This window comes from Brassica rapa, chromosome A01 (assembly GCF_000309985.2).
Source record: "Brassica rapa cultivar Chiifu-401-42 chromosome A01, CAAS_Brap_v3.01, whole genome shotgun sequence".
Taxonomy (NCBI): domain Eukaryota; kingdom Viridiplantae; phylum Streptophyta; class Magnoliopsida; order Brassicales; family Brassicaceae; genus Brassica; species Brassica rapa.
The window spans coordinates 512,495-526,510 of record NC_024795.2 but is presented as its reverse complement, the minus strand read 5'-3'; the positions used below and the strand labels follow the sequence as shown (position 1 = coordinate 526,510).

Sequence of the window (14,016 nt, the reverse complement as noted above, 5' to 3'; positions counted from 1 at the left end):
CAAATAATCTGTCTGATAATTGATTCAATAGGCCATAACCTTATCCAGTCCGGCTAACCGGTTAAGATGATAAAAACCAGAAACCAAACAAAGTAACCAAGAACTACATCCGAAATAATGAATTGAGTATCAGAGATTTCAAGAACAAACTCTCCAAAGACGTTTTAAAATACACAAAACTAATCAAATCTGTGAGGGATGAAATAATGCATGTCAACTTATTTGGAAACAAACCGTATGAACCGGTTTGCTACCTCACTTCTTTGAACCGCTCGCCTCTTCGAATTCAGCTTCAGGTGTCTGCTCAGTCCCGCTTGAACCTTCACCTTCACCACCAGAGGTTCCAGACGAACCGGATCCCTTGGACATGTGTTCTCCGATCTTCGACACTGCCTTGTTTGCAGCTTCAAGCTTAGCCTTTATGTCCTCGATTTCTTCACCAGCCATTGCTGTCCTGAGGTCAGACACTGCAGTTTCAATCTCAGAGGCAATCTCAGCAGGAATCTTCTCTCTGTACTCACTCAAGCTCTTCTCAACGCTGTAGATCGTGGTATCAGCTGTGTTCCTAAGGTCAATCAGTTGCTTCTTCTCTTGATCCTTGTGTGAGTTGAGCTCAGCTTCTTTCACCATTCTGTTGATCTCATCGTCTGAGAGACCACCTGAAGATCTGATTGTGATCTGTTGCTCTTTATTCGTTGCTTTGTCTTTGGCTGAGACAGTCACGATACCATTTGCGTCAATGTCAAACGTAACTTCGATCTGTGGCATTCCTCTAGGCGCAGGTGGGATCCCAACGAGATCAAATTCTCCTAGACTTTTGTTGTCAGCTGCCATCTCACGCTCTCCTTGAAGAACTTTGATTCCCACTTGCATTTGGTTGTCTGCAGCTGTGGAGAAAACCTAAGAAGCAAAACCACAATTAGCAATCAATACACTGTAAGATTCAGTCACCAACTATTATCTTCTCCAAGATCATTTACCTGAGACTTCTTTGTGGGGATGGTGGTGTTTCGGTTGATCAACCTAGTGAAGATTCCTCCAAGTGTCTCGATACCTAGTGAGAGAGGAGTCACATCCAAAAGGAGCAACTCTTTGACATCACCACGGAGGATACCACCTTGAATGGCAGCTCCCATGGCAACAGCTTCATCGGGGTTAACACCTTTGCAAGGGCTCTTTCCAAAGATCTCAGAGACTATATCTTGCACTTTGGGAACACGGGTCATTCCACCAACAAGAAGAACCTCATCGATCTCCTTAATCGACACTCCAGCATCCTTGAGACAGTTCTGGCACGGGGATCTTGTCCTCTCGATCAACTTGCCGACCAAAGCTTCAAACTTGGACCTGGTCAAGGTTATGTTCAAGTGCTTCGCTCCAGAAGCATCTGCGGTGATGAAAGGCAGGTTGATCTCGGTCTGAGATGTGGAAGAAAGCTCGATCTTGGCCTTCTCAGCAGCTTCTCTCAGCCTCTGGAGGGCGAGCTTGTCCTTGGTCAGATCAATGTTGTCTGATCTCTTGAACTCCGAAACCAAATACTCCAACAAAGTGTTGTCAAAGTCTTCTCCTCCCAAAAAGGTATCTCCATTTGTCGCTTTCACCTCAAAAACACCGCTTGAGATTTCAAGGATAGAAACATCAAAAGTTCCACCTCCAAGATCGAACACAGCTATCACACCCTCCTTGTTGTTCATCCCATACGACAACGCAGCAGCCGTCGGCTCGTTGATGATTCTCTCCACATCAAGACCGGCGATTTTCCCAGCATCCTTCGTCGCTTGCCTCTGCGCATCGTTGAAGTAAGCAGGAACAGTAACAACAGCCTTGGTGATGCTCTTCCCGAGGTAAGACTCAGCGGTTTCCTTCATTTTGGTGAGGATGTTAGCACCAATCTGGCTGGGAGAAAACTTCTGCCCGTTGGCTTCAACCCAAGCGTCACCGTTCGGCGCCTTGACAATCTTGTAAGGAACCATTTTCATCTCCTTCTGCGTCTGGGGATCATCGAAACCTCTCCCGATCAAACGCTTGCTCCCGGAAATGGTGCCTGTTGGGTTGGTAACACCCTGGCGTTTAGCTGGTGTTCCAACGAGAAACTCACCCTTCTGGTTAATAGCAAACACTGATGGTGTGGTTCTTGTTCCTTCCGCGTTCTCAATAACCCTAGGAGTCTACACAAACCATACCAAAGTCAAAACCTTTCCTTTTTAATCAAAAACTACAAAGTCAATACCTTTCCTTCCATCACAGCTACACAAGAATTGGTGGTTCCCAAATCAATACCGATCACATCATTCCCAATAGGCCTCGAGCTGGATTCACAAAACAACAAAAAGTATGAGAAAAAACACTTAAAAAGAGATACTTGCTCATGAGAACTTGAATTTACCAAAAAGGCCTCGCCAAGTGACCTAACTTCCCAATCAAATTCGTCTTCCCATTTGTAGCAATCTGCAGATCCAATACCAACACTGTTAGCTTCTAGATCCGAATCACTGAGAAAAACCGATTCAATCCATCTGATAATTTTCAAATCCTAATCCATTTTCCGATTACAGATCCGAGAAAGTGATCTCTCAAAGCGAAAAAGAAATTAAGATCGAGAGGAAAAAAAAACACATACGGATCTAAACGCGGAGGCGGACGCCGTTTGGACTTCACGGCGGCGGAAAGCGCGTAGAATCGCGACGGAGGCCATTTCTTTAGCTTGGAGGAAGGGTTTAAGGTCGGAGATGTGAATGTATGGCTGCGCGTAGGGTTTAAGTGATATATAGGAATAAAAATTCGTGGGCTACAAGTCATGTTGACTTTTCTCCACGACTAGTATGGGCCAGGCCCATCAGAAATAATAATTTATTAAAGGAAGTCCTTGTATTTAGTCTTAATTTCAAATTTCGCTGTTTATTCTACTAAATTACACTCTCCCCCCTCCTTTCAGTCAAAAATTCATCAACGGAAGTAGTAGTGTCTTCTTCCTTCTTCGTGTTTCCATCAGCCACAAACGTCTTCTTGTCCAAATACTCCTCTTCGATGGTGTCTTTGAGGACGAACAGCCGCTGGATAACGATAGGTTGGCTCATCTGTTTAGCTTCTCTGATGTCAGTCTCTTCTTTGTTGAGATGGTAAGCGTCGAGCATTATCTTTATCCACTTGTGCAGCTCCTTTGGCGTCCTGTGTGTGTGTTTCATACTCTTTGTTTAGAATCAGATGATACAGCAAAGGTTTTGGATGTTCAATGTTTACTTACGTGTATAATGCTTTAGGGTCCTTGGCTTCATGGTCATCCCCAGGAGAGAATGCTGTTGCTAGAGCAGAGAATCTTTCTTCCGGGTCTGTTATGTTGAGCAAGTACTTTAACAGTTTGATCTCTTTAGGCGTGATGCTTCTAAGACTGCTCTTTGTAGCTTTGTATAATTGATACATTATGTCTTTCGCCTGTTCACAAAAGAGTAAAAGAAGCTTCATCTTTGGTATGAGAAGATTGTAAAGATCAAATATTTTTTTTGTTACCTCGTTTGTAACGGTTTGAGACTCTTTAGCAGCAGCATAAGCAGAGTTTATTAACAAAATCAATGAGGAATCTAGTTCCTTGGCCTTAGCGAGGCTTCTGATCTTTTCACAGGCAGTATCCACGGAGGAAGAGTTTAAGATATCATCAAACTTTGCTTGAGCATTATCTAAAGTCTCAACGTTCTCCAGTGTATTGTCATAAGCACTCACAGCGGATAAACATCTAGCTGAAAGCCTAGCAACAGCTGCATCAAAAAAAGTCATGAAACTGTAGGAACCAAATAGAAACATAGTTAGTGTCTTTAAGTATACCATCTCTGTCTTCTAAGCCATCAAGAGTTTCTGATAACAAAGCAACGTAGCGAAAAAACTCTCCGGTGAAGTCTCTACGTCTCTTGGCAGCGATGGCGTTTATGTCAGTTGGGTTCTCTTGAATCTCTTTCAAAAGATCATTGTGCTTCTCCATTTCCTCATCTATCTGCAAACCAACACTCTCATTAGCTCCTAAGTACTAAACAGCTACTTACAAACCAAGATTGATACTAACCTTTTTGACTTTACTCTCAAGAGAAACAAGCTTCTGCTTCAATAAGGAATCAGTTTCGGTATCAGCTCGTGTTCTGCAACGCTTATAGAAGTTGACACTGTACTTGTTCCACTCATCTCTTAACACCAGATACTTCTTCCACTCTTTAACTTTGGGTTTCTCGTTCAAGAAAATGTCAATGATCTTGTCGCAGAACTGAGCCATGGTGTAGCCTTGAGCGACCTCAACTTCCATCGGATCCTCAACAACTCCAACCTCAACAGTATTTTTCACTTCCGTACCTAAAACACCATTTTCGTTTTCATCAAAAAATCTTCTATAATATGACAAAACCCATTTGTCTAAATCCACAGATGTTTTAAATTGGAACCTAAAGGAAAGAACTTTTTGGTAAGTAAGCAGAAAAGATGAGAACTTTATGAGCTTACTGGTAGTGGTGGTTATGACAGTGTCAGTAGCAAAGGTGAGAGTTGAGGTTTTGCGTCTCCTTCTTCCTCCATTGATGAAAGCAGAGAAAGGGAGAAGAAGGGTTTGAGGATTACTGGGAGGGTAAGACAGTAACTTATCCGCCGACGAGAAGAAGATTGATGTTTCCAGTAAATTCGCCATTTTTTCTCGGACTTGTTCGTCTTGGTGACAGAGGATAAGAAGAGAGACAAGGGTTGTCTTTGTGAAATAAAAAAATATTTTGTAATGTTTTACAAAATTTTGGGGCAGAACTGTAAATACTAACACAACTTGCATCATCTTGCAATTTTATAAAAGTGTGATATAGTAACACCTGAAGAGACAAATAATTGAATTACAACATGTTAATCCATTGTAAAAATCATTTCATAAACCCATATACAAAAGTATCATATGTTTTAGATAATCTCTATTGTATATAATATTTTTTTTGGTATAGAGTTGTTTTAACTATGCATCTTCATTTTGAGTCTGACCATCTCCACCACCTTCAATGTTGCTAGTATTGAACTGCACACGAGGCTTGCCCATACTGAAATTAAGAAATCTTGCATCCATATTGAAAGTTCAATTATTTTTCACATACCATAAGATAGAGTACATGCATCATTATCTATACATTACATGGAAGTTCAAAGCATCATCATAATAAAAGACTTGTTTGTAGGGATAAAGACATATTCAGTTCTTGTACTTCATGGTTTCTTTCTCAAACCCAATAGTTGGGAACTGCTTAGCGAACTCCTCCACGTCGTGGCGCAGCTTGGCAATCTCTGATTGAATGGCTGAAGATGATTCCATTGCTGACACAAAATCTTTCAGCTTGGTTCCTGTATTTTTTATAACACAACAAACGAGTTATCTAGCATTTGCTTATATGGAACAGAAAAACATAAAGAATCATTTGATCAGAGAAATGAATCAACCTTGAGCTTCGGATTTGACTTTGAGAGCCAACTTCACAGCTTTGTCAAAGTATTCAGCTACTTTGGCAAAGTCTTCCTCAACAAAACCTCTGGAAGTGAGAGCAGGTGTACCTAAAATGGCAGAGAAATTTCAGGGTGAGGTTTCAAAGGAAAAGCATAAGTAATGATTCTTACCCATTCTGATTCCACCAGGAACCATGGCAGAAACATCTCCAGGAACAGTGTTTTTGTTGGATGCAATGTGAACAGCTTCCAACACTTTCTCAACTCTAGATCCATCAATTCCCTGCAAACCAAAAAAAAAAACAGATAAATAAATAAAAAGGATTTTTGAAGTAAGAAGATAATATAACAAATAAAGATCAAGTGACCTTGGGCTTCAGGTTCACTAGAACCAGATGGTTGTCAGTTCCACCAGAAACAAGTTCATAACCTTTCTCCATCAGAGTCTGCATCAAAAAATAAGTAGACATTCTATAGATAAAGTCAACAGTAAATAATGTACATATATGGTTCTTTTTTTCTTATTCACCTGAGCAAACTTTGCAGAGTTACTGAGGACTTGCTCTTGGTATGCTTTGTACTCTGAAGTAGTTGCCTGCAATTTAAAAAAAAAATCATTAAAGAAACTGCAAGTCCAATAAGAAATTTTAGTTCCATTCAATGTACCTGCTTTAAAGCAACAGCTAGTCCTGTAATAGTGTGGTTATGTGGACCGCCTTGAAGACCAGGGAAGACAGCTTGATTGATCTTGTCTTCAAAATCATACAAAACCTTTCAAAGAAACAACCAAATGAATGAGATATTATAAAGAGTATAGATAAATCTCACAAAACATTTTAGTATTTTGTTTATTTACCTCTTTGCCTTGTTTGTTAATTTCCTTAACACCCTTTCTGTAGAAAATCATGGCTCCGCGAGGTCCACGTAGGGACTTGTGAGTTGTGGTGGTTACAACATCTGCATACTCGAACGGTGAAGGGATTACACCAGCTGCTACCAAACCGCTTATGTGTGCCATATCTGCTAGCATCACAGCTTTTTGCTTGTTGCACACCTGCCAACAGAGTTAATTGGACTCAGAACTCAACTCTTGATTTACAATAGAATATGATATTGAATAATACTACCTTGCGGATGCGGGCATAGTCATACAATCGAGCATAAGCACTTGCACCAGCAACAATCAGTTTTGGCCTGAAAAGAGTAGCACTCTTCTCCATCTGCAGATCAAAGATTAATAAGCTGTATGATTAAACAATATGAAGTAGTGTTGTTACTTAATTGAATAATAATGAACCTGGTCGTAGTCGATAAAGCCAGTGCTCTCGTCCAAGCGGTAGGGCATAGTTTCAAAAAAGATAGACACAGCAGATATCTTCTTGGTATCAGTCTGCATGAGATACAAAGAGAAAACAAACAAACTCTTATAAATCAGAACACATAATCAGTTTCATTAACAGGATAATAATTAATGAAGGTACCTGGTAACCATGAGAAAGATGACCACCATGAGGAAGATCAAGTGCCATGATTCTCTCATGAGGCTTCAACAATGCAGTGTACACATGGAAGTTGGCAGGTGATCCAGACAAAGGTTGCACATTCACTGTATAATCAACATGACTCAGAATAAGCCATCAAAGGATCATACACAAGTCAAATACAAGAAATGAGTTGGTCTAATTACCTCCCCACTTCTCAGGGTCTAACCGGAAAGCTTCAAGAGCACGCTTCTGGCACAAGGTTTCCGCCATGTCTATGAACCTTCAAAAAGAAGTCAAGATTGGTCAAACAACCATGTCTACGATCTGAAACTGAATTTCTGACTCTGATTGCAAAAAAAAAAAAAAAAAAGAAGTCTGAACATACTCATTTCCTCCATAGTATCTAGCACCAGGGTACCCTTCACTGTACTTGTTAGTCATCACAGAGCCAACAGCTTGCATCACCGAGACAGATGTGAAATTCTCAGATGGAATGAGTTCAAGTCCCTTTGATAACATTAATCATTACAAAGATCAGTCCAAGTTACAGAAGGAACAAGATATTAAGAGAGACTAATAAATAACCTTCCATTGTCTAGCTTTCTCATGCTCAATGATGTCAGCAATCTCAGGATCAACTTCCTCCAAAGATGCGTTAAGCTGTTTTGGCCACTGCAAGGAACAAAAAAGAGGCAGAACTTCATTAACCTAAATCATTGCTTGAGCCGCAAGGAAACTAATCAACCGCTGGAGATTAAGACAAAAGGGTTTTTAAGGAGAGCAAGGAAGAAACAAAAGCTTACAGTGACACGAGATCTCTCCTTGTCATCAACAGCTTCACTTGGCAAAGAAGACTGTAAGAAACAACAACCACAAATCAGAAACACAAGATTCTGTCCTGATAGGATTCATGGGGGAGTTACCATGTAGCATGAAGATGATCTGATAAGAGGACGAATAGGTTTGTCAACTGAAGAAGAAAGCCTCCGAAGAGCCATAGCCATCGCCATTCTCACCAACCTCTCTGCCTCTCTCTCTCTGGAACCCTAGAAACAGATTTGAATTATGAAAAAGAATCAAGTGGGCTTATCCTCTGAAGAGAGCATTGTGGCCTCTGCTTTTGGCTGAGCTTTTGGTGGTTGCAAAAGTTTTTTGAATTTTTTCCCTCTTTTTTTTTTATATTTTCTTTTTATTTTGTTTTGTGGTTTCTTGTCATTATCTCATGTCACAGTCTCTCTCCACCAACGTTTCCACTCTATATGGTTATAAAAAAAAGACAACATATTAATATATACTCAGGATGAGTATAACAAACACCGGTTTACTTGTATTTCTTCTGTATTATATATGCTTCAATTATATAATTCAAATGCACAAGAGAATGAGAAAAATATATATATGATTGATGAGAAGAAACATGCTTGGTTTCTTGAGGTTTCTTCTTTGTTTCCAATTATTCAAACCAAAACTTTGGTTTGTTCTTCAACATCATGGTATCTTCGAACTTCAATCTGTGAATTTTTTTTACATCATTAATTAGTATATAAATATGCCTAAAGTGTTAATGTTGTTCATCAAGTTATAAATTCTACCACATGCTGTTATTCGCTTCCTCTTGGTGGGGTCTCATAATCGGAATGCTCCGGTTGGCTTAGCTGCAGCCGAATCTGAGTGTGTGATTCATCATCCGCGACAACTAGTTCACGGTGTGTAAACCCGTTTGTGTTTGTTGTATAAGCCTGCAAGACCCATTAATGAAGGTTGAAGCTATCACTTTGAAGCTATAATATAGTTATTTCCAAGTAAATGGACTTTGTTTATATCTTTATAACCTTCTTGTAGAGCTCCACATTTTCTTGATGAATCCTTTGTACTTTTCTTGACAATTCAACATTTTCCTGATGTATGAGGTACCTCTGCACCCACAAACCAAAATATTACAAAATAAGAATTAACATATGTTATTTTTTGGAGAACTTATATACTGATATGTAAAGAAATATGGTGACCTTTTGGCTTAGTTCTTGGATTTCATGAGTCAACATTTGTTCCTGTAAAATCCGGGAAAGCAATAAATTCTACTGAAATCCTTTGTGCTATATTATCGATCTTTGAGCAATAGACTAAAAAGTAGAAAACCAAGGTATTAATATAGCATATACCTTTTTCATACGAACTCCACGCAAACTTATCTCAAGTTGATTCTCAAGATTGTTTAGCTCGTTGACGCTCAAACCATTTAGTTGTTCCCCCATAATTTGTCTGCTTCATAGCAAACATGTAATCACAATGTATACGTAAGAGTTCTTCTTTTCTTTGTTCATGTATTTTCCGTGGATATTGTGATTAGAGACTAGTTATTATAATATGATATATGTTATACTTTAGTGGTATAGTTCAAAGGAATACCGATGGGTTTCTTGCAAAGCATGCAATTCTTGCCTTAGAACTGCAGCTTCTCTCTGCCAAAACTACAAGTAACACAATAACTCATCAAAAACATATATATGACGTTAAATTTCATTTAAAATGAAAACGAATTGTCTTTAGATACAAACTATATAAGCTTATCCAACTCTTGACGTTAAATTTCATTTAAAATGAAAATTCTCTTACAAAGTGACGCCTTGATCGTAGCAAAAGAAGCAGACATAACTGATTAATCTTCGAACTTTGTAAATTGACTAAATTCTCGTTTCAATACACACGATTCTAAAAACCTTTATCAATTTAATCACGTATTCTCATGTTTGTTTATATATGTACCTTTACTTCCGATGCGGGGTTTAATAGTTGTTGTTGTTCAATCTTGCTCTTGTTGTATCTATCAATAACTGAATTCATGCTGTTCAAAAGATTGGATGTTAGTAACTTGATCGTGGTGTATATCATATCAAATTATCACAGTAAAAAATATATCAGAAATTTTCCATGAGAAGTTGACGGAGAAATCTTCCAACTCCTCCATTGAAAAACCTTTCATACATAAAACTCATAGCCTTAATTTTTGTATTGCTATATATAGTTATCCTTAGTATGTTCTATACAGACAAAAGAGTTCTCAGGTTTTGTAATAGGCTATACAGACAACATAAACATACGCGCACGCACAACCTTTATATAAATTACATATGTAAACTAAATAGTATGTGTTTTTTTTTTTCCAAAAAAAAAACTGCTTAGATGTGTATAGCAATACCTTTGAAAATATATAATTCTGAAGAAACCAAGGCCCGGTCATAAATATAATGGAATCACTGTGGCAGAGTACTTTTTAAACTAGATCCAAGAAACAATAATGTGTCAGGGCATATCATGTAGTCAGTTGGTTTCACGAACGGTGAACTCAACTATGCTAAGTTTCATATATTTAATGGTTCATGAAATCTTTGATACTTGAGAAAAAAAACGATAAAAATCTCGTATATAGGTGATCTTCGCTAGATAATCAAGGAAATTATCAAAATTTTATTTCACATTTATAGAACTCTTTTACTTGGCTGAACAAATAAATCTGCAATCATAAAAATCTGATTTTATCAAATTTTCAAAAAATCCAAAAACTCAAATAACTAGACTAAAAAAATAGTTGTTAATATATACTATTACAATTGTAAGTATATCCATGAATATAGACGCTCAAATTAATTTTATTTTTCTCTACGTTTATTCTCTTGATAAGAGTTTCTGATGAATAATTCAGATGATATCATGGTCCTGCATATAGTGTTAATATGCAACATAATTGATCTTTCATAATAAATAGTACTAAAATATCTAGAAGATGTTTATGTTTACAAATAGATAATTCTGTTAACGGATAAGAATAAGGCGTCTCCTAGTTTATTGATTTTGAGTAATTAAGCCCCTCTCCACACCAATCATTCAATCTTGTGATCTCAGTTGTTAAACGCTTTTTCCATAATATACTGATGCTTGAGCATTTGCTTGTTTTCTCATTTTCAAAACATTTCTATATTTGGAATAGGCAAACAATGAGCCTTAGCTACAAGTCATTGTCCACGCATGTATACACACAGTCACTAGCATATTAAGCCAAGTTTTTTTCGAACTAAACTTAAGTTTTCATATTCAAAGCTATCATTCTTCTTCAAAGCTCCTCATTTTCAATTTTATTTGTTAAAAATAAATTAAATTTTGTCGGCGATTCATACACATATCTTATTGTACATATAGTAAAATGTAACATGTTCTACCGACCGCAAGATGCAAAAAAGGTCCACCACAAATGAGTAAATCACACAACTAAATCTCAAATATACCCAACCCGTAGCATAAAATTATATAAGTCCGTATATATACGCACACATACACGCTTCCATATATATATCCACACAATCAAGAAGATGTACAGATTTGAGATTGAATAACTGTAAAAGAGGAACCTGGAGCTGGAAAAGTCATAGAGCTTTCCGGTACTAGAGAAGATGATGAGACCGACCTCCGCGTCGCAGAGAATAGCTAGCTCTTTGGCTTTCTTGATAAGACCCTTTCTTCGTTTGGAGAAAGTGACTTGTCTACTCGTAGAATCATCGATCCTTTGGATCACAATCTTTCCTCTTCCCATCAATTTTATTCTCTAATTGATTCTCCTCTGGTTCTTCTCTTTTCTAGGGTTTTGTTTTTTGTAGATCTTACCAAGACCAAAAGAGAAACGTAGACGGAGAGGGCGAATAAGGGGAAAGAGAAAGGTAGAAATAGAAAGAGAGTAAGGTTGAGCCAAGAGTCAACAATCTATTCGAGGAATAAACTAAGGATATATATATGCACACACACCTCTTAATTCGAGACATTTTTGGTAGATTAAATATATGGTAAGTACCAAGTTTCTAGTACAAAATAGTATTTGTGTATAATTTTAATAAAGGTAGAGAAAGGAAAAAGAAAAGCAACTAACGAAATAGAATGAAGTTCTTGTAAAGTTCCTAGGTTAAGAGTATATATAGATATAGTTCATATGTGTGTATATATATAACTTTAATCACTGATTCTTTTCATAGTTTAATTATGGGGGATAGTGGAAACTTAATGGAATTGTTTGGATAAAAAGGAGTGAAATAATATTAGACGTATAGTGTGATTTAGGTAAATTTCCATTATCAATAATATTTCCTTTTTTAACATGTCCGTACATGTTTATAGTTTATTTTTAGTCTTTTTCAGATGTCATGTGGAAATACTGAATGGGCGCATCACAGGACTGCGTCCCTCTGACAAAAAACACTTACTTAATATTTTGCTTTTCTTATTTAGTTATTTTTATTAGTGATAAAACAATCTTTTAAGATATTAAAGACCTTATTATGATCATAGGAAAAAGTAATATTTTTAATGGATATGTACGAAAGATATTTACCCAAAAAAGTAAGAAGGTAGATCGAACAAAATACATAGTACAAATAGCCCATATGCCTTTCTGTAAAAATACTAATTGAATAAATTATTTTATCAATGAAAATAGTATAAGAGAATTTATTAAATACACGTGTCAGACAGGAACTTGGAGTTGCGGCAATTCACTTTATTAATTGTTCTGTCGTTAGTTTCCAAATATGGTAAGATATTTAGTAAATATCACATAACTAACATTTGTTAATTCCGACGCCTTAATGCTTAATTTCTACTATCACATAAAGCATTTTCCCGTCTAAAATAGTAGTACTACTTTACTAGTTATGAAAAGTGACTTTCATCGATCTCTAACCCAACATTTTAGTGTTTGGTTATATTTACTTTTAATATACCGTCGTAGTTGTAACTGTAGAACTATAAAGTGGGTACATAATTAAAAATTTCACAAAAGAGTTTATGAACTCAAAAAATATAAAAAGAATATAAGAATTGTAAGAAACTCCGACGACCGTTTTCAAATTGTTTATTTGATTCGGTATGATGTAGGCATACATTTAGCATCGTTACTCGTAAGTCATGTCCAACTAATCGATTGGATGCATCTTATTTAATACTCCTTTGGTTTACCTTTGGAAAAAAAACTTGATATACTTTAGTAAAAGGCGAAAGAATAGTTCGCTTTGTGTAATATATTACACCCAAAAAAAAACTTTAATATATAAACATCAACCGAGAATCGACAGCATATTGGTTAAAAACGAAATAGTATACGAGGTTTTGTCGAATCGAGTCTAAACCACAATGAACTTGGTTTGATTTTAGAAAATCTTCTTTAAGACCGAGCTAGACCAAATCCAAGCCCTAATCAAATTCATCAAGTTCATACCCATGAAATTAGAAGATTTAAGTGGGACCCAAATAGCAACATGGTAATAAAGATCAATAAGGACCACGTGGGCTCGACTGCTTCGAACCAATCACATCTCGAATCTCAAACTCAACTGCGAATTTTGCTCTTTTTCTATTAAGAACGAATCTTAAAATGCTTCCAAGTGACCAAATCCCCAATTATCGTCATCTTAAGATAAAAAGATTTAGTTTCACTTCATGCCAGGTGTCAATCATCAGGGAATCATTTCGGTTTTACCAATATTAATCATTATTATCTTTAATTTGATTAAGTTTCAAGCTTTGGTTTTCTAGATATTTGAAGTTCAGAAAGAAACTTTCGACAAATTCATTCTTTGTTTAAGATATTTGAAGTTCAGAAAGAAACTTTCGACAAATTCAAGCTTTGGTTTTCTAGATATTTGTAGTTTGGGTTTTTGTTTCTTTACTGTATAAGAACCATTATTAAAGATAAAATGTTTGCACATAACTAAACAGAAAATAGAAAACATGTATATAAGCTATAATCAGGACGGCTCTGAAATTTTGGGGCATGTGGTTGTTTCTATATAAATTTTTTTTTTTACAAAATTAAGAGCATAAATTCTTCTTAGGGATCTATTTGTATATAATTTATTTCAAAAAATTTAGAAGTCTATTGCAAATGTTTCACCTAGCATGGTCTAGGGCCGACCTTGCAATCAATAAGCTAATTGCAAAACACCAAAAAATAGGTTTCACAGATGACCTAAACATTGATTAAAATAGTTTGCTTACGAAAGTTTTTAGTGTTTATCACCACACCCATACTGACAACCTG

General features: G+C 36.7%; 4 protein-coding genes across 5 annotated transcripts; all 4 read right to left on the bottom strand.

Moving 5' to 3' along the window:
• Nucleotides 1-35: 35 nt before the first annotated feature.
• LOC103856835 (heat shock 70 kDa protein 9, mitochondrial) lies at nucleotides 36-2,827 on the bottom strand. Its single transcript, XM_009133992.3, has 5 exons — nucleotides 2,621-2,827; nucleotides 2,387-2,448; nucleotides 2,231-2,309; nucleotides 981-2,168; nucleotides 36-900 (listed from the first exon to the last, which is right to left on the bottom strand). Exons 1-5 carry the CDS (start codon nucleotides 2,693-2,695, stop codon nucleotides 256-258), a joined length of 2,049 nt encoding a protein of 682 aa, XP_009132240.1. The 5' UTR covers nucleotides 2,696-2,827; the 3' UTR covers nucleotides 36-255.
• Nucleotides 2,819-4,741, bottom strand: LOC103856741 (uncharacterized protein At4g37920). Of its 2 annotated transcripts, none has more exons than XM_009133904.3 (6): nucleotides 4,483-4,741; nucleotides 4,055-4,335; nucleotides 3,820-3,985; nucleotides 3,508-3,752; nucleotides 3,245-3,432; nucleotides 2,819-3,168 (listed from the first exon to the last, which is right to left on the bottom strand). In XM_009133904.3, exons 1-6 carry the CDS (start codon nucleotides 4,661-4,663, stop codon nucleotides 2,907-2,909), a joined length of 1,323 nt encoding a protein of 440 aa, XP_009132152.1. In that variant the 5' UTR covers nucleotides 4,664-4,741; the 3' UTR covers nucleotides 2,819-2,906. The 2 variants fall into 2 exon arrangements, with proteins under 2 accessions (XP_009132152.1, XP_033136883.1); XM_033280992.1 differs by having other exon boundaries at nucleotides 4,492-4,732.
• Nucleotides 4,742-5,055: 314 nt separating this feature from the next.
• Nucleotides 5,056-8,113, bottom strand: LOC103856643 (serine hydroxymethyltransferase 1, mitochondrial). The gene is made up of 15 exons (XM_009133794.3): nucleotides 7,859-8,113; nucleotides 7,739-7,789; nucleotides 7,521-7,607; nucleotides 7,321-7,442; nucleotides 7,139-7,215; nucleotides 6,933-7,057; nucleotides 6,749-6,841; nucleotides 6,579-6,671; nucleotides 6,308-6,505; nucleotides 6,118-6,222; nucleotides 5,981-6,046; nucleotides 5,820-5,897; nucleotides 5,623-5,734; nucleotides 5,449-5,559; nucleotides 5,056-5,352 (listed from the first exon to the last, which is right to left on the bottom strand). The coding sequence occupies exons 1-15, from the start codon at nucleotides 7,943-7,945 to the stop codon at nucleotides 5,204-5,206; spliced, it is 1,554 nt and encodes a 517-aa protein (XP_009132042.2). The 5' UTR covers nucleotides 7,946-8,113; the 3' UTR covers nucleotides 5,056-5,203.
• A 95-nt stretch (nucleotides 8,114-8,208) lies between these two features.
• Nucleotides 8,209-13,942, bottom strand: LOC103856547 (agamous-like MADS-box protein AGL21). The gene is made up of 8 exons (XM_009133693.2): nucleotides 11,342-13,942; nucleotides 9,702-9,780; nucleotides 9,345-9,406; nucleotides 9,098-9,197; nucleotides 8,945-8,986; nucleotides 8,768-8,851; nucleotides 8,528-8,674; nucleotides 8,209-8,446 (listed from the first exon to the last, which is right to left on the bottom strand). Exons 1-7 carry the CDS (start codon nucleotides 11,521-11,523, stop codon nucleotides 8,537-8,539), a joined length of 687 nt encoding a protein of 228 aa, XP_009131941.1. The 5' UTR covers nucleotides 11,524-13,942; the 3' UTR covers nucleotides 8,209-8,446; nucleotides 8,528-8,536.
• Between the last annotated feature and the right edge of the window lie 74 nt (nucleotides 13,943-14,016).